Below are 20,914 nucleotides of genomic sequence, written 5' to 3'. Positions count from 1 at the left end.
ACTATTGAGCGCTACTTTATTTTTTGCCTATGTATACCTTGGGGTCAGGCTGCCACGTTTTTTGGACTGTTTTAGATAAACAGTGCCTTGAAAGAGTATTCATACCCCTTAACATTTTCCATATTTTGTCATGTTACAACCAAAAACGTAAATATATTTTATTGGGATTTTATGTGATAGACCAACACAGAGTGGCACATAATTATGAAATGAAAGAAAAATGATAAATGGTTTTCAAACTTTTTTTACAAATAAATATATGAAAAGTGTGGCGTGCATTTGTATTCAGCCCCCCTGAGTCAATACTTTGTAGGACCACCTTTCGCTGCAATTACAGCTGCAAGTCCTTTGGGGGATGTCTCTACCAGCTTTGCACATCTAGAGAGTGATTTTTTTTGCCCATTCTTCTTTGCAAACTAGCTCAAGCTCTGTTAGATTGGCTGGAGAGCGTCTGTGACCAGCAATTTTCAAGTCTTGCCACAGATTCTCAATTGGATTTAGGTCTGGACTTTGACTTTGTGTTGGTCTATCACATAAAATCCCAAAAAAAAACATTTACGTTTTTGGTTGTAACATGAAAAAATGTGGAAAATTTTAAGGGGTATGAATACTTTTTAAAAGCACTATATATGTATATAAACAGTTTTATACAAATAACAAAGTTTTAATGGTCTAAGACAATTGTTTTAGTGTACAGTTTGTATATATACATGTACAAGGGGGTAGCCATATTTGGTCATTACATATGCAAGCTCTGCTTTTTATAATTCACTGACTGTGATTTACTGCTTCTCTCTTTCCATGCAAGTCTATGGGCCAGATCTGACTTGATTTCCACCTTCCCACCCGCCCACCAAGGCCCTTTAACTGGGTGTTAAGGTGGGGGGAAAATGAGCTTGCTGATCACTTGACCGCTGTGATTGGCTGTCTCTTGTTTATGATGTGATCATACTTCAATAAAAAATTGTTCTGGACTCAATCTGAAGATCCGTGGTGTGCTAGCAAACATTTACACTTTGGCTCTGTAGCGCCTTAAATTTACATGCCAGGTGTAGTTACCTTGGCTCATTGTTAGGGATCAATTGATTTCACCCTAAGTCTAGAATTGCTACACTTCTCTCTTCTGCCGCTAGGTGGCCGGGTACCTGGTGGCATTAGATAAGACAAGGGCAAAGCAAGGACAGATTAGGAGTATATGGGGTATCTCAGCCAATGGGCAGGGGGGTTTTTTAAATCCTGTGGCCTGCTGGGAGAACCTATACATTTGGGTGGAGTCAGGTGATCGGTGTTCTGTGCCACCTGGACGGCTGTTTGGGTGGATGTGTGTTGTATTGCCCGGGTTGCTAGGCCAGAGTTTGGGCCTATCCCGGGCACATCTGGCTGCTAGGCTGTCTGAGGGCCTATCCAGAAGCAAGAGAGCAGCGCAGGGTTGGGATTGCGGCTTGAAAACCAACCAGAAGTGACGGTTCGTGGTGTGTCGTGGTCGGTGGTAGAGGGGAAGCTGTCACCACTAAGATACCAACCACCTTATTACCATGACCACAGTGAGTAGCTGAAGCAAGTACTGGAGCAGTATTCTGACCAACCTGGGACTGTGAAGAATTGGGAAACTTCAGCAGGTGTCAAGCCAGGAACCCACCCAGCAGAGGTGACGCTTGCAGAGCAGCCTTGTGTGTCAAGCCAGGAACCAAGCAGGCCAGTGGGGTGAAGCTTGAGAAGTATCTGAGTGCCAAGGTAGGGACCCAGCAGAGAAGCAGGGGTGATGCTTGAGGAAGATACTAAAGTGAAGATTGGAAGAGCTCAAGGGATTCAGTGGCAGTGAATCAATCATCTAGTCTAGTGAGAGAGACTGGGAGCTCAGTGGCTTGAGTACCCTACAAGAAGTGACTGTAGAGAAAGTAAAGGATTTTGTTACAACTTGTGTTGGAACTGTTCTAAGACTGTTACCATAGGAGACAGCTACACATGCAGATTTGGTGTCTTGCTGGGTGCCCTTCCCTGAATGGCTGTCTACCTGTAGAAGTCTCAGAGCAACTACCTAAGGGTGTCCTGGCCTTAAACCCTCTCTCCCACAGTTCTGTTCAAGAGAAATAAAATCTCTTTGCATTCAAGAAGTGTCTGGCGCCCATGAATCTACCTTACACTACACCCACTATGCCTCACAACTCACTCTATTCGGAAGGATGTCGGCAGCTCTTGGCTCTGGAGGTTCTCATTAGACTAAAGGAGGCCTGGGATATTGCTACAGCCGTCACAGTGGTCCTTCGGGAAGGGCTACTAATCATGTGACCACTGTGAGAACCAAAGTGTAAACTAGAGACCTGGAGCTGTTTTTGGCTGTCTGTTCCTTTGGCAATATTTCCTTTTTGTCCTGGAGATGCAACAGGAAGTGAAAAGAGTTCTCTAAAAAGACAGTCAGTCCAAGGAAAATGGGCCTCTATTGGAACATTTCCCCCTAGCTTTTGTTCTGGTGTAAAACAGTAACATTTTGGCTTTTCTATAAATTTCTGTCATGGTCACTACAGATTTATAGCACAAATATCCCTAGTGAGGACACAGACAGCAATATAAATCTGTCAGGGGCTCTGATTGCTCTCTACAATATCCAAAACTAGAAAAAAATGTTTGGGGAAAAAAATGAAACTTTCACTGAGAGGAATGCTTGAGTTGCCACTTGTGACCTGGAACAAAAATGCATCAAGTTAAAAAAGAACTCTTGACCTACATATATGTGGTTGTTAAATGACTCATAGGGTATTCAGGCCATACAACTAGCAATTTTTTCAAGTGGATGCCATCATTGATAGTGTTCATACCTTACTCATACTCATACTCATACTCGTTACAGTTTTTTCACATTTTCTGGCATAAAGATGACTATTGTTGAAAAAACACTATACATTTATCAGCAAGAAACGGATACTGAAAAAAACATCAACAGGTGCATCTCACAAAATTTGAATATCATCAAAAAGTTAATTTATTTCAGTAATTTAATTCAAAAAGTGAAACTCATATATTATTTAGATTCATTACACACAGAGTGATCTATTTCAAGCATTTCTTTCTTTTAATTTTGATGATTATGGCTTACATCTAGTGAAAACCCAAAATTCAGAATTTCAGAAAATTTGAATATTACATGAGACCAATAAAAAAAAAGGATTTTTAATACAGAAATGGCTTAGTGAAAAGTATGTCCATGTACAGTATAGTATGCTTTCAATACTTGGTCGGAGCTCTTCTTTCATGAATTACTGTATCAATGCGGAGTGGCATGAAGGCGATCAGCCTGTGGCACTGCTGAGGTGCTATGGAAGCCCAGGTTGCTTTGATAGCGGCCTTTAGCTGCATTGTTGGGTCTGGTGTCTCTCATCTTTCTCCTGACAATAGATTCTCTTTGGGGTTTAGGTCAGGCGAGTTTGCTGGCCAATCAAGCACAGTGATACCATGATCATTAAATCAGGTATTGATACTTTGGCAGTGTGGGCAGGTGCAAAGTTCTGCTGAAAAATTAAATCAGCATCTCCATAAAGCTGGTCAGCAGAGGAAAGCATGAAGTGCTCTAGAATTTCCTGGTAGAGGGCTGCACTGAATTTGGACTTGATAAAACACAGTGGACCAACACCAGCAGGTGACCAATCATCATTGACTGTGGAAACTTCACACTGGACCTCATGCCATTTGGATTATGTGCCTCTCCACTCTTCCTCCAGAATCTAGGACCTTGATTTCCAAACAAAATGCAAAATTTACTTTCATCCGAAAAGAGGACTTTGGACCACTGAGCAATAGTCCAGATCCTTTTCTCCTTAGCTCCGGTAAGACGCTTCTGACATTGTCTCAGGTTTAGGAATGGCTTGACACAAGGAATGCGACAGGTGTAGCCCATGTCCTGGATATGTCTGTGTGTGGTGGCTCTTGACGCACTGACACCAGCCGTAGTCCACTCCTTGTAAATCTCCCCCATATTCTTGAATGGCCTTTTCTTCAAAATCCTCTGAAGGCTGCAGTTATTTTTGTTGCTTAACAACACAAAAGTTCTCAACAGATCACTTATCCGGCGCTTAGTAGAATATACTAATGTAGTAATAGAGCAGCTGCTATAGTATAAACCAACATTTCTAAAAGGGAAGCAATCAAAACTAAAAAAGTGTGGTAGAAAAAGGTGCACAAGCAAAAAAAATATTTCTAAAAGGGAAGCAATCAAAACTAAAATTAAAATAAAAATAAATAAATAATAAAAAAATTTGCACCTGCCTACACTGCCAAAGTATCAATACCTGATTTAATGATCATGGTATCACTGTGCTTGATTGGCCAGCAAACTCGCCTGACCTAAACTTCCTTTTTCTAGTCCCGTTGTAAGTGTTGTACGTCACCACGTTCGGACTTTGGTCAGACTTTGGGTTGACCATGTGTAGGCAAGACCGCTTGAATGGAATTCTGTCGGAGTAAAACCTTCGGAGTTTATTCTGACGGAAAACAGGTTGTGTGTACGCGGCATAACAGAACCAATGTACCGTGCTACCATTTTATTGGATTTTTATTTAAACATTTGTTTGTAAGTTCAATGTATTTAGGGAAGGGGGAAGGGAGTCTTTTAGATAAATAAAAGCTTTACAGTTTTACACTATGAGGCTTCCTTCTCCCTTTCTTTGCCCGATTATTATGTAAAACTCTTATTGATCTGGAAACTGGTGAGTGCAATTCCTATAGGGAGTATAAGCACTAGATGTGGCAATGGTCGAACGTTTAAAACAGCTGACGAATCACTTATGAACTGCTACATGCAAAGATTTGTGTTGAACTTCGGCCCCATTCGGATTTACAGACTATCACTTTTTTATGCAACAATTTAAAGCTTTTAACGCTGCTGAAGTTTGAAGGACTATTTTTATTTTTATTTTAGTTTTGATTGCTTCCCTTTTAGAAATATTTTTGATGCTTGTGCACCTTTTTCTACCACACTTTTTCCTTCAACTTTCCATTAATATGCTTGGATGCAGCACTCTGTGAACAGCCAGCTTCTTTAGCAATGACCTTTTGTGACTTACCCTTCTTGTGGAGGTTGTCTTCTGGACAACTGTCAACTGTCAAGTCAGAAGTCTTCCTCATGATTGTGTAACCTACTGAACCAGACTGAGAGACTGTTTAACTTCCCTGGCGGTATGATTATTTCAGATTTTTGATGCTGAAAGCGGTACAATTATTTTGCACGGAAATTTGGTGTTTTATATTGTAGGCCTGTAATTCTTAGGAATAACTCACTTAAATCTGTCCAAACAAGAGTCTAGTAGACATCTCGGGTATGATAAATTTTGAAACACGAAATCATAAATTATAATATAATAAATATATATAAATAATTATACCAAATAATAATATAATAATAATAAAAATTATTTAATAATGTAATCAAGTCAAAAACACTGAAATTTGCTCAGTTGCAGAATTGTCGCTGTCATTACTTTTCAGTGTTTGATGACGGATCTCCCCACAAATCACTATCGCTCAATTCTGCAAGTGATTCTAATTTATTATCGCTGTTCTCTAGCTGGTCTAAAACCACTTTTGATATAAATGGACAGTTTTGGTTGCTATGGACAATCTCCAGTTCCCAGGCAGAAAGAACAGTTTTTATAATATAAAACTGCATGCAGGGCACTGGAGAAACCACTAGGGACAAAAGGGATGTGAAATAATTTCATACAGTAATGGAATCTGTAAGATTACAGTATACAGTATGTATAGTGTGTGTTTCACTTTTTGAATTTGGTGCCGTTCTCCATCCCCTCGCAACGCTCACAGGGAACGGAGCTCGGCTCCCTGATGAATCGAGCGGAGGACGAGCCGCTCACACTGCGGGGAGACATCGCAGGATCTAGGGGACAAGGTAAGTAAGCTCTTCCTGGATCCTGCGATGCGATCCCGAGTCTACTGCTTTTGGTTCTGAAATTCCACCCCAAGCCAGACTCTGGAATACCACCAGGGAGGTTAAAGGCTCAGGAACCCTTTACAGGTGTTTTAAATTATTAGCTGATTAGAGTGTGATACCATGAGTCTACCATGAGTCTACAATATTGACATTTTTCACCTACACACAGTATACAGCAATAAATAAGGTTGGATGGAGATAGTGTGTAAAGTGAAAATATATTAGGAATATATGCACCTATTTCTGTACATTGACTGTTATGGAACATGTATGATGTAATGGAATTATCTTTTTTCTTGGAAAAAATAAATAAAGAATTGGAAAAAAAAAAAGAAATTTTTCACAATATTCAAATTTTCTGAGATACAGAATTTTGGGTTTTCACTAGCTGTAAGCCAAAATTAATAGAAAGAAATGCTGGAAATATATCACACTGTGTGTAATGAATCTATATAATATCTAAAGTTTCACTTTTTGAACTGAACTACTGAAATAAATGAACTTTTTGATGATATTCTAATTTTTTAGAATAAAAATAATAATAATAATTTTTTTCTAACCTGTATTTATAAATGTTTTCACGGGGGGCGTGGCCAAGATGGCACTGTGAGAGGACGTGTTCTCAGAGAGCTCCGCTGAGAACCAAGGCTGTTTCTCCTATACTGCAGAGAAAAGAGCTTGAAAACAGGCACACTTCACCTACATGTATCGCCGCTCGACCCGGGCTCTGAGAGGAAGGGTTAAGAAGCTGCAATTTCCCCCTGTACCAGAGGAACCAGGGACAGCCTGTGCAGATCGCGTGGGAGCCGGGAAGCGTGCTCTCACTGATATGGCATCCCAAACTGAGCAGCCGGGATCATCCCCCTCTCCTCAGCCAGGATTAGCTGATGTACTAGCAGCAATAGCTACCTGCCAGGCCTCTATCACTGCCCTAACTACCAAGGTGGATGAGGTGCAATCAGACGTGGGGATGATCAGACAAGATATGGATAAGATACGCTCCAGGCTGAATACTGTTGAGCAGCGCCTGGGACATGTGGAGGACACTGTGGAGAATCATGGCGCCGATCTCCGTGCCCTCCACACAAAAATCAGGGCCCTGGAATATAAATCCGAGGACGCTGAAAACCGAAATAGGAGGAACAACCTCCGTATAGTCGGCATGGCGGAAGGGGCAGAGGGTCAGCATCCAATTGAATTCATTGAGGATTTAAACCACAACCTCCTCCCTGCAGCCCAGTTTTCGCCATTTTATGCTGTTGAGCGGGCCCATCGGATTCCTCCCAAACCAGGTCCCCCTGGAGCGCCGCCGCGCACTTTCATTTTGAAATTTCGAAATTTCAGGGATAGAGATGAGGTGCTCAGAGCAGCCAGAGTGAAGGGAGAATTGCAATACCAGAACAACAAGCTACTCATCTTTCCTGATTACTCAGTTGAAACTCAAAAACTGAGACGCTCTTTTGATCACGTCAAAGCAGCCATGCGTCTTAAAGGCATTCGTACAGTATCCTTTTCCCTGCACATCTCTGGGTTCAAGACAGGGAGACTAGTAGATTTTTTACCTCCCCCCGGGAAGCTACCGCATGGCTGGAGTCACTTCCCCCAAATCGATGACTGCTGACCAGTGAATTTTGTCAATTTTGTTGCATATTCTGTGTGCTGCAAGAAGACCATGTTCTGCTAACTAGTAAGTCCATACTTTCACCTGTTGTGCCTCTTGTTTGATTAACTGTTGGAATTTCAAGTACTGTCCCCCTGGCAAGACCAGGTGATACGGGACTCTAAGCCTGCCACTTGATGCGTTATAGCTAGTTCTGCCTTAAATCTACTGGAGCCAGCACACTAATAATGATCTGGTCAGAGAAAGTAAGAGATTGGTTTTGCTCTTTGCCACTGCACTGAAAGTACATGTTTTCCTCCTGGGAGGGGAAGGGAAAAGAAAAAGTTTTACGTGCCTATTGCTGCAGTTTCTGGAGTTGGTAAAGATGACCTCTGGCGGACTCTAGTGCTAGCTTGTTGTACTACAAGCTCAAATTTCATATAATTTATACCCATCTGAGCCTACAGGTCAGCTACCATGCATATCTTTGTGTGACAACAATTCCTGGTGAGGTTTGATGAACCTAGATAAATCTTGGGAAGACAAGTGCCTCTGACCACTGTGAGTTGTCACAAAATGCTGAAATAACTTTCCTTGTATGTTCTGGCAATAAGGAACTCATCAGGAGAACCTTCCCCCTTATTTTTCTTCATTTATTCTTCTTTTTTTTTTTTCTTTTTTCCTCCTTTGCTTGTAAAGCTGTGGATTGAAAGAGCCTGATAATGATAATTTTTCTACTGTTGGACTTCTTCCCCTGCATCCTTCTGGTGGCGGAGCCTGTCATCACTTTGTGTGGAAGAGTTAACTCCACTAAGTGACTGCACCCACTGGTTCACGCTCCCTGACATTGGGTGTTTGATGTTTGGGGAACAAAGCATTCCTAGGTTGGGGTGGGGGATGCGGGGTGGGGGATTTTGTTGGGGTTATTTTTGTTTATTGTTTGTTTTCTTTACAGGTGCTTTAGTTTGTCTATACTCACAGTTTTTGACATGGAACTATGTGTGATATCGCATGTGGCTGTGGTGTTGGATGCTGCTCTCTCGGGCTGGATACTGCATACACTTCCTCCATATCTCCCACCTAATGGCTGAGTTTAAAATAATCTCATGGAACGTGCGAGGCCTCAGTACTGCTGTGAAACGCTCCTTAGTGTTTCGGTTCCTGCATAAATATCACCCGCTGATCAGTATCCTCCAAGAAACACATTTGCAGGATAGCAAAACTATTTGCCTTAAAAAAGCCTGGGTGGGCTTGAATCACCATTCCACCTTCTCCACGTATGCCCGAGGGGTCAGCATCTTAGTACACAAGACACTGCCGTTTAGACTTCTGGAGGTCAGAACTGACAGGGAGGGAAGATTTATCATTGTGCATGCTAATATATATGTCTGACGCTGACTTTGACTACCCCCCCGGATCCTGCTTATGGCGGCTCTCCAGATTTTGGGCTAATGATGAGAGATTACAGGAACCTCTTACAGCCGCCATTTGTAATTTTTGGATGGACAATGTTGACTCTGCCACCCCACCTGTATTATGGGACTCCTTTAAGGCATGGGCTAGAGGGGAATTCATGACTAGCATTGCTCGTCTCAAGCCTGACTCCGCCTGTACCCTGGAGGAGCTTGAAACACGGGCCGCTGCTCTGGAAGCTGACTTCATCTCTGCCCCAGGAGATGACCGATATAGGGCGTGGAAACAGGCTCTGCGCGGACTCTCCACAGCTAGAATGGACCAAATGGATAAGGCTTTACTATTCTCAGCCCAACGAGTATTTGAACATGGTGGGAAGAATGGGAAACTTCTAGCATGGTTGGCTAAGGGTAACATACCATCCACCCCCATAGGTTCCATCAAAGATAGTTCTGGTCAGCTACTTACAGCACCCAATAACATTAATGGCTGTTTTAGAGAGTACTTCCAGGAAGTATATTCGTCTCGGGCGGATGCCTCTGACTATGCCCTTTCCTTGTTTCTTGATTCACTGTCCATTCCAGTCCTGACTACGGAAGCTAAAGAGGGTTTGGAGGCAGACATTACGCTTGAAGAAGTTCAAATTGCCATGGGACATCTCCTGGGGGGGGGGAAGGCACCTGGGGCGGATGGCCTACCGTCCGAATTTTACACTAATTTTACTGAACTTCTGGCCCCTAAATTGACATCACTACTATCTAAATTCGCTACGCTGGAGGCCTTACCTGATTCAATGAATAAGGCAATAATTGTGTTGGTTCCTAAACCTGGTAAGGATCAACTTGATTGTGCATTCTACAGGCCAATCTCCTTGATCAATGTGGACGCCAAGATCTTTGCGAAGGTCCTGGCCATCCGATTATCTCACGTTATAGAGGATCTAATCGGCATAGATCAAACAGGTTTCATGCCGGGCAAAGGAACCGACATAAACCTAAGACGCCTATTCCTTAATCTTACTATCCCACATGATAACCCAGGGACCAGAGTTATTGCCTCTCTTGATGCCGAAAAGGCATTCGACTCGGTCGAATGGAACTATTTATGGACTGTATTGCATAGATTTGGATTTAGTCCTAAGTTTATTCACGGCATTCGATTATTATACCATACTCCCAGAGCTCGCGTCCGTACGAATAATTGGGTCTCGGAGCCTTTTAATCTGTTTCGCGGTACAAGGCAGGGCTGCCCACTCTCCCCCAGCCTGTTTGCCCTGGCGCTGGAGTCCCTGGCCATTTTGATCAGGAGTGCTCCAGATGTCCAGGGCCTGCGGGTGGGTTTGATGGAAGAGCGGTTATCCCTCTACGCCGACGACGCGCTTTTATATCTAAATGACGCCGGCCCCTCTCTTCAAGCTGCCCTGTGAAATTTTTGATAGTTTTGGGGGAATATCAGGTGTAAAAATTAACTGGACGAAATCAGTGTTATTTTCTCTGGATGATGGAGCTGCATCTGGGCCCCCCTCCTCCCCGTTACAATGGGTGAAGGAGTTTAAATACCTCGGGATAGTGATCACAAAAAATCCCTCCGATTTTATTATAAAGAATCTAAACCCTGTCTTGAATACTCTACGTACAAAATGCTCTGCATGGGCTAATTTGCCACTGAATCTACTGGGGCGCATCAACCTCCTTAAGATGATGATACTGCCTAAATTTAACTATTTATTCAGAAATTGTCTGGTATGGGTCCCTGTTTCGTTTTTTAAGGAGATTGATCGATTGGTTGGTTCTTTTATTTGGAATGGTGGTAGCCCCAGGTTGGCATGCTCCACCTTGTGGTTGCCTGCTGATTTGGGGGGCTTGGCTCTCCCCAATTTTCAGGTATACTTCTGGGCTGCTATGTTGGTGTTGGTTCATTGGTGGTTCCAAGGCTCCAGAACTAACGCTGCAGTCTACCTTGAAGCAAACTGCTTGGGCTCACTTACTGACCTTCGTAGCTTTTCATACCGAGGACCGGGGGCATACTTGAAGGTCCCTGGACCCACTCGGGCGACTTGGAGGGTATGGGTGGCTGCTAGACGTAGATACCTTAGGCTGGGCCAGTTATCACCAGCACGTCCTTTATGGGGGAACCCAGCGTTAAAGCACTTTCGTACTATTCTGGACCCGCAGCTTTGGGCTAGATATGGTATTATAACCCTGGGGCAAATAATGCCCAATGGGGAGTTGATTTCCCTGACAGACATAATGAACAAATTCCAATTACCCCAGTGGATGAGGTTTAGGTATCTACAGCTTAGACACGCGACTAGGGCCCAATTTCCGCAAGCACTCCTACTTCAAGCTGATCCTATTGAGGAACTTCTCTCTCCTGGAGATGTCTCTAAACCCCATCTACTCTATATAATGTACTCCTAGGCAAAGACTCCCCTAAGATAGAGAAATTATGGGACAGATGGCATGCAGGCATTCCATCATTGGACAAAGAGGGATGGGAGGACTGTTTGGATTATGGCCCCAAACTAGTAATAGCATCTAGAGACAAGCTAATTCAGGTTAAATTTATCCATAGGATCTATTACACTTCTCAGAGACTTCATCGTATATTCCCTGACAAAGACCCCATGTGCCCTAAATGTAAAATTCAAATTGGAACATTTTTTCTGGGAGTGTCCCATTATAGCGACATACTGGACTGCGATATTTGGAGAAATCAACTCTAGGTTACAAATATCCATTCCAGCCAAACCAGAACTAGCTCTATTGGGGCTTCATGACGACGAGCAAAGAGCTTATCATCTAAAGTTGCTTGTCTCTTATCTGCTCTATTACGCTAAAAAAGAGATCCTTATGAAGTGGATTCACTCCGCACCCCCGTCCATTTCAGCCTGGGAAGCACAGATTGAAGCAGCTATACCCATGTATAGGATCACATTTATTAACCGAGGCTGTCCATGGAAATTCGAAAAATTCAAAAAAGTCTGGGCTCCATGGCTAGCCTCCTAATAATACACAGTCTGTTGTATGAATATGTTTTTTTTTTGGGGGGGGTGGGGAGGGCTACTGGGTATTGGAGGTTTTATGATACTTCTAGTATTGGCAGTATTGATGTTTTCTATGCATTGTCCCTTAAGACTGTCCACTCCAACTTGATCTGTGAGCATTCATGTACACCTTTCATGAAGTGTTATGTACTATGTCAATTGGTGTTCTGTATTTTTCCCTTTTGTGACAATAAAGCACATCTGTTTGTTAAAAAAAAATAATAATAATAATAAATGTTTTCACACAACATTCACACAATTGTTACCAGGATTCACGCATGTTGGAGACAGCACAGAAGACCTATTTTAAGCTAAATTTGGTTTGCAATTTAAAATAAGTATAGTCTTCCAACATCATACTACATAAAACAAAGTGTAAAGAAAACCAGAAACAGTCAATTACATGCTCTCACCTTGAAGTATTGTGAAATTCCTAATCAGCTGTCCATGCTTGGAGTCAACCAACTTCATTTCTTCCATGATAACTGATAAATTAGCTACTTCATTATCTAATCTTAGTCTCATATTGTCCTGCTGAGTTTTTAGAAATGTTGTGTCCAGTTGAACATTGGTGAGAGAATTATTTAACTGAATTAAATCTTCTGTGTGCTTAGTCAGTGTCTCAGTGCAAGTTGTCCTCACATCATTTAGATTGCTAGTCAGCGTCCTGAGATGGTGAGCAGTATGGCTAATGTTGCTGATAATTCCTACTATATCGTCCTCAAATTTTTGGAAACGTTCTTCCAAATAGTTGAATTTAGCATTCGTCCTATTCTCATATTCTTTGTGGTAATCCTGGAGGTCCTTTAGATTTTGTTCATTTGTCTGAGCGATTACTGTGATGTTGTCTATTTGGCCATTAAGAGCATTTAGCTGATTGCTCATATCTTCTACTGTCTCATTGTTGGCTTTGACAAGAACCGAGTTATTGGATGCTATGCTTTGTAAGTTCTGTACCCTGTCTCTCAGCCATTCTGTATCCTTTTTAGTTTGAAGAACAGCCTGCTGTAAGCTCAGAAAATCATTCTTGATACGTTGTATAGCTTGGCTGGTGTCATCCACAGACCTCTGCAAAGTGCTTATAACTGTCCTCTGCTGGGTTTGTGTTAAATTCAAATTGCTAACACTCATAATGATTACATTGCTTGACTGCATCTGGTGTTGAAGGTTGGTTTGAAGGCTGGTGGTATCTTGTTGCAGACTGGAGACATAACTGTTATAGACTTGCAATGTTTGATTGATTCCATTAATCATTAGAGAGTTACTGTCTAATGCACTTTTCATTTGGCTTTGTTTAGCATCCATAAGGTCTCCAGACTCTTTTAGCTTCTCCAGAGCATCTTTGTTCCTGCTGCTTTTTTCTGTGATCTCTCGTAGTTGCTGGCGAATAGCCACAATATCTGACCTCACACTTGATAGCTCGCTGTTGGTGCTGTCTGATTTTTCTCCTGCTTGGTCATCTGTAAAATATATTTAATAACTTAAACACATGTATATACATGATATAAGTAATATACAGTTCAGTCTGAACACTCAGTTCACGTTATCCAGTGCTTAGTCCAAAACAATTTACAAGTAACAAATCTGCCCCTATAATTGAGATGACATTTTCTCAATCCATACATTTTTGGCTAGATCGGGCAATGAAACCAGGTATTTTGCTGCACGCCTGATCTCAGCATGATCATGTTTGGGAAGAGCAGTTGATAAGGCAGGTTAAAAAAACTGTCATGATATGTACTGTAACACCCTGTTTTAAGCTAGTACCAGTATCCCGCTCCCTGCATTGCCCCTGCCCTTCTCATTGTAGCTATCTGTGAATCTCCACGATAGACCATCCTCTTAGGTTTATGGGGAGACTCTTTCTACTCTGGTATTCTGCTGTTTAATTAACCATCACTTTAATGAGAATAAAACAAACTCCAGGCAAACAGTGAAATATCATATGCAGTGGGGGAAATAATTATTTGATCCACTGCAGATTCTGTAAGTTTGCCCACTTACAAAGAAATTAAGGGTCTATAATTTTTTATCACAGGTGTATTTTAAATGATAGAGACAGAATATCAACCACAAATCCAGAAAAAACACATAAAACAAATGTTACAAATTAGGTTGCAGTTCAGTGAGTAAAATAAGTATTTGATCCCCAAGCAAAACATGACTTCAGCATGACAATGACCCAAAACATACCACCAAGGCAACAAGGGTGTGGCTCAAGAAGAAGCACATTAAGGTCAGGGAGTGGCCTAGCCAGTCTCCAGACCTTAATCCTATAGAAAATCTATGGCGGGAGCTGAAACTTCGAATTGCCAAGCGACAGCCAAGAAACCTTAGGATTTAGAGAAGATCTGTAAAGATCTCAGGTCCTTGATGACGCCCTGTGGGAGGGAGAAACATTGACGCTATTTCCGGTATCACTAACGTCACTTCCGGTCCTGTGGAACGCACGCCAGCAACAGCGTTTTTACACTCATAGCTCCATTTTGAGGCTTGTTTTATCTTACTTGTTGTAAGTACCCACTCCCTTTTTCAATAAAACCTTTTTAATGGTACTTCACTATCAGTTTCCTTTTGTTTTTACTTCTGGGTACCTGCTGTGTTCTGGCTGAGAAACTCTTTAAAGGATTTCCGGACCTGAAGGCATATCACCTTATCCGCCATCCCAGGATTCTCTATCAAGCTTTTAATGACCCACCAGACTGAAAAACTGGGGGTCGTTGTGATCTGATGAGTGGGGATACATGAGGGGGTGTTGCACACCTGAATTTCTCTGAAGCACCCTATATTTCCTTCAGTTTGGATTGGAGCACCTTCAGTCACCTTGTTTGGACTTTATTTTAATTTCTTCAGTGTTGTCACATGAAAAGATATAATAAAATATTTACAAAAATGTGAGGGGTGTACTCACTTTTGTGAAACACGGTGTGTGTGTATATATATATATATATATATATATATACACACACACACACTGAGCAAAATTATAAATGCAACACTTTTGTCTTTGCCCCTATTTATCATGAACTGAACTGAAAGATCTACGACTTTTTCTATGTACACAAAAGGCCTATTTCTCTCAAATATTTTTCACAAATCTGTCTAAATCTGTGTTAGTAAGTACTTCTCCTTTGCTGAGATAATCCATCCACCTCACAGGTGTGGCATATCGAGTTGCTGATTAGACAGCATGATTATTGCATAGGTGTGCCTTATGCCCCGTACACATGAGCGGATTTTCCGTCGGAAAAACCATCCAAGTTTTTTCCGACAGAATTCCGCTCAAGCTTGCCTTGCATACACATGGTCACACAAAAGTTCTCTGAACTTTCGACCGTCAAGAACGTGGTGTTGTACGTCACCACGACGAGCCGAGAAAATGAAGTTCAGTTCTTCCGAGCATGCGTTGAATTGTTTCCGAGCATGCGTAGGAATTTTGCACGTCGGAATTTGTACAGACGATCGCATTTTCGGATAGGAACTTTTCCCGACCAAAAAATAGAGAACATGCTCTCAATCTTTTGCTGGCTGGAATTCCGCCAGCAAAAGACAGATGGAGCATACACACTCACTCGCACACACACTCGCATTTTCCCTCAAAAAGCTCTCATCGGAGTTTTGCTGGCGGAATTTCCGATCGTGTGTATGCGGCATTAGGCTGGCCACAATAAAAGGCCACTCTAAAATGTGCAGTTTTGCTGTATTGGGGGGGTCCGAAAACCAGTCTGTATCCGGTGTGACCATCATTTACCTCAAGCAGTGCAGCACATCTCCTTCGCATAGAAATGATCAGGTTGTTTATTTTGGCCTGTGGAATGTTGGTCCATTACTCTTGAATGGCTGTGTGAAGTTGCTGGATATTAATTTGGCAGGAACTGGAACACACTGTTGTATACGCTGATCCAGAGCATCCCAAACATGCTCAATGGGTGACGTGTCTGCATATCATGTATGCTGGCCATGCAAGAACTGGGATGTTTTCAGCTTCCAGGAATTGTGTACAGATCCTTGCAACATGGGGCTGTGCATTATCATGCTGCAACATGAGGTGATGGTCGTGGATGAATGGCATAACAATGGGCCTCAGGATCTCATCACGGTATTGTCACAGTATCTCTGTGCATTCAAAATGCCATCAATAAAATGCACCTGTGTTTCTTGTCCATAGCATACACCTGTCCATACCATAACCCCACCGCCACCATGGGCAATCTGATACACAGCGTTGACATCAGCAAACCGCTCACCCACACGACACCATACACACTGTCTGCCATCTGCCCTGTACAGTGAAAACTGGGATTCATCTGTGAAGAGAACACCTCACCAAGGTGTCAGGCGCCATTGGATGTGAGCATTTCCCACTCAAGTCGGTTACAACGACGAACTGCAGTCAGGTCGAGACCCCGATGAGGACAACGAGCATGCAGATGAGCTTCCCTGAGACAGTTTCTGACAGTTTGTGCAGAAATTCTTTAGTTATGCAAATCGATTGTAGCAGCAGCTGTCCGGGTGGCTGGTCTCAGATGATCTTGGTGGTGAAGATCCTGGATGTGGAAGTCCTGGGCTGGTGTGGTTACACATGATCTGCGGTTGTGAGGCCAGTTGGATGTACTGCCAAATTCTCTGAAACATCTTTGGAGACGGCTTATGGTAGAGAAATGAACATTTAATTCAAGGGCAACAGCTCTGGTGAACATTCCTGCAGTCAGCATGCCAATTGCACGCTCCCTCAAAAATTTGTGACATCTATGGCATTGTGCTGTGTGATAAAACTGCACATTTTAGAGTGGCCTTTTATTGTGGCCAGCCTAAGGCACACCTGTACAATAATCATGCTGTCTAATCAGCATCTGGATATACCACACCTGTGAGGTGGATGGATTATCTCAGCAAAGGAGAAGTGCTCACTAACACAGATTTAGACAGATTTGTGAACAATATTTGAGAGAAGTAGGCCTTTTGTGTACATAGAAAAAGTTGTAGATCTTTCAGTTCCGCTCATGATAAATAGGGACAAACACAAAAGTATTGCGTTTATAATTTTGCTCAGTGTATATGTATATATATATATATATATATATATATATATATATATATATATATAGTTATTATTGTATAAACTGTACAGCAGTAAGACAGCTTCACACTTTACCTGTTCAGCAGCTGAGGATTTCATCACTTTGCTTTCTCCTATCAGTGCTAAATGAACTGTACAATGCAAAAGACCTTGACAAGCTTATATATATAATATATATATATATATATATATATATATATATATATATATATATATATATATATATATAAATATAACATATATATATAAATATAACATATATTTTTTATTTTACAAATAAACTTTAAATCTAGGGTGCACGCATGTCGATTTTGCAGAGCATTCTGATATTTGCAAAGAGAAAACAGAGCAGGAATGGATCCCTTTTTCATCTGTCTCTTTCTAACTAAAAGTTTCTGCAAACAGAACAGGGATGGAGAAGGTAAGTCACTCCTCTTGCTCATTAAGCAGTCTATGTAACTTGAACTTCACTTTTTCGGCTCTGATGTCAGGCTTTTGCAGCAATGTATTTACAGTTAGCTTAGGAAACATATTTAAAACCTAGAGCTCCACTTGCTGACTAGTAATAGCAAAATAGAAAGATATGCAATAGTAAATATTTCTTTTTGTAAAATAAATTAACACATTTTAAATGTATTTTAGCAATGTTTACCTATAATAAACTAACGGATTGAATCTTTTGAGTTTTAGTTGAACAAAAAATGATTTTTGATTGGTTGGAACGGTATATTACTGCACTATAATTGCTGTGTAAATGTATAATTATACAGCTTTTATCCTTGCTTTACTCAATAAGTGCAGTGTACCAAGAGGCAGCATAATGCATAATTTCAGGCAGCAACTTTGTTAGCCTAGAAAAATATATCACAGATTGAAGTTATACGGCAAGACATTTTTAATGTTCATAGCTGTAGTCGTTATGCATAAGTAATAGCATCAAAACAGTCTAATATGAAAAGTTATTTTCTGCACTTGACTGTGTTTTTTTATTGTCACAAAACTCTTCTATATTTTCTACTTAATTAATTTTGATCAGATATGATATCTTGCACCATATGACTCTAATGCCCTGTACACACGGTCGGATTTTCCAAAGGAAAAAGTGCGATCGGATTGTGTTGTTGGAAATTCCGATCGTGTGTGGGCTCCGTCTGACTTTTTCGGTCGGACTTTTCGACACACAAAGTTTGAGAGCAGGTTTTATGTCACCGCGTTCAGAACGATCGGATTTTCCGACAACTTTGTGCGACTGTGTGTATGCAAGACAAGTTTGTCCCAAAATCCGTTGGAAAAAATCCGACAGATTTTGTGGTCAGAATGTCCGATCAATGTCTGATCGTGTGTACAGGGCATTAAAGTTATGAGTGACTGTTCCATCTCTTTTTTAAAGCATTTTTTTATTCTCTTGGTGCACTAATTCCACTAATTTAGTGGAAGGGTTAAAGAGTAACTTTTGTTGAGAGAAAAAAAAAACATTCTGCTCTGGGTGATCTATATACATTGCAAGGATATTAAAAAATTTGTTTCAGATTCCTACCTTTTGTTATTATGAAGAAATAGCTGTTTGTTTGTTTGTGTCCATGTGAAAAGCAAATGAAAATAACAGTGACTTTATCATTTTCAATAAGCTGCTGCAAATGCAGGGTTCTGATGAGGAAAGTGGCAGGGTCTGAAACCCTTTAGGTGTAATTTAGCAAATTTTTGTTGCAGAGGATGCCCAAAATATGACTTGTATCTTGGTGCAGTTTTCTAGGAAAATCAGTGACTATATTGGTTCATGTTTATATCAATGACAGAATACATGAAAGGTGGAAGATACTAAAAATTGGTTTGGAGAACTAGACAGTAAGATTCTTCAAGGGTATATTCTCTGGAATGTTGTCTTTGGTATCTGAACGTAAATGGAAGGGGGCCTGTTGTGCTAAGGGGGAGGTTTAAGAGAAGTTTGAAGACTTTCTTAAACTATGACAGAAGGGGAAAGGCTAAGTTAAAAAATAATGGGGCAGATAGGTAAGGAGGGGTCACTACAGGAGGACATTAAAATAGAATAATGTGAGGACTATAGCAGGTGACAAGCAGAACCCTATCTGATAGAAAAACATTGATGAATACAGTCCAAACTTTTACAGCAAACTTTATATGGTGAATCTAAATGTAAAATGACATGGTGGATTAAAGTATCTATTCAAATGCCAGAAGTTTGGCCAGCAAAATTTGAAAGCTGTATGCATGACGAACAATACAATTTGGTTAAAACTAGAAAGGTGAGTTGAGTGACTCTAGAATATCCAGCACCTCATCCCTGGTATGGAGAGTTGAAAATGGCAAAAAGGATGAGATTATGGCAGTTCTCAAAAAAGAAATTGTACATATTTAATAAAATTTAAGTCTTTATTAATACATAAAATCTCAATATAGAGATCAGGTTCAATAAAATAATTGACATAGCATATACACAATATTTTTTACTGGTTGCTGGTGTCCCACAAAAACAAGGATGGTCAAAGATAGATGTTTTATCCCAACATGTTTTGCCAGCATTGGCTTCTTCAGGGATTTATTTAGGACTACCAGTATTCACATAGCTCTGGTAAAAATGCAGAAAATTGTCATCAATTATCAGATATGAAAGAAGACAAAGATAAACAACAAAACAAAAAAACAGAGAAAACACATATATAGCATCCATCATGGCTCCAAGAGTATATACCTACCTCCACGGAACCTCCACAGATGCTATATATGTGTTTTCTCTGTTTTTTTTGTTGTGTTGTTTATCTTTGTCTTCTTTCATATCTGATATATGATGAAACTTTTCTGGATTTTTACCAGAGCTGTGTGAATACTGGTGGTCCTAAATAAATCCATGAAGAAGCCAATGCTGGCAAAACATATTGAAATATAACATCCATCTTTGACCATCCTTGTTTTTGTGGGACACCAGTGACCAGTAAAAAATATTGTGTATATGATCTGTCAATTATTTTATTGAACCTTATCTCTATTTTGAGATTTTATGTATTAATAAAGACTTACATTTTATTATATATGTACAATTTCTTTTTTGAGCACCGCCATAATTCCATCCTTTTTGCCATTTTCAATATAATTTGCTTGGTTTCTGCATAATCTGGCTGGATTCTTCAAAATGACTAGGCTGATATTATTTCTGATGGGGTAAATAGAAAAGGTGGTGGTGTCTGTCTCTCTGTGAGAAGTGATATCAAAGAGAGCATGTCCATGGAGAGTGTGTTGTGATAGTGCTGAGCCACCATGTGTGGAATTACACATGGGTGTGAATGCTAAGTTAAATATTTGAATATGGTTGTCAGGGAAGAAACCAGAATCAATCCTGTCAGCTTTGCCGTTTCCCTGCGTGCATGCGCGGCGGAACGGCGATTCGGTGCACGCGCGTTCGCAGTTCAGTTGAACGGCGCGTGCACATGCGCACTAGCGCACGCATAACGTGAATCCTCTGCCTGCCTATAAAAGCTGCCTTGCTGTTCAGCAAATTGCTGGTTTGTCTCTCAGCTTCCCTGTGATCTTGTTCCTGTTTCCTGCTGATCGATTACCTGTTGTGACCCGGATTGCCTTGACCAACTCTGATTCTCTCCTGGACTTGACCCCTGGCTTGTTTAACGGACTCTGTTTACCTCTGGTGTTTGACCCTCAGCCTGTACCCGGATTTGTCTTCAGTCTCCAGTGCCTTGACCCTCTGCCTGTTTTGGGACTTTCCTGCTGTCTCCTGTGTTTGACCCTCAGCCTGCCCTTGGATTTCTCTCAGCCTTGTACCCCGGCTTCCAGCCTGGCCTGGACTTTGTTCTCCTACTGACCCGC

General features: G+C 41.2%; 1 protein-coding gene across 2 annotated transcripts in view; it reads right to left on the bottom strand.

The window, feature by feature from the left end:
- Nucleotides 1–20,914, bottom strand: part of COLEC12 (collectin subfamily member 12) — a 207,418-nt gene that overhangs the window by 20,068 nt on the left and 166,436 nt on the right. For both annotated transcript variants that reach the window (XM_073631440.1, XM_073631441.1), the window contains one exon: nucleotides 12,411–13,457. In XM_073631440.1, coding sequence (XP_073487541.1) covers nucleotides 12,411–13,457 — 1,047 coding nt within the window. The remainder of the gene's footprint in view (nucleotides 1–12,410; nucleotides 13,458–20,914) is intronic.

The sequence above is a fragment of the Aquarana catesbeiana genome, linkage group LG05 (assembly GCF_042186555.1).
Source record: "Aquarana catesbeiana isolate 2022-GZ linkage group LG05, ASM4218655v1, whole genome shotgun sequence".
In the NCBI taxonomy this organism is placed as follows: Eukaryota; Metazoa; Chordata; class Amphibia; order Anura; family Ranidae; genus Aquarana; species Aquarana catesbeiana.
Note: the sequence above shows the minus strand (reverse complement) of the source record. Positions and strands in the feature narration are given on the sequence as shown.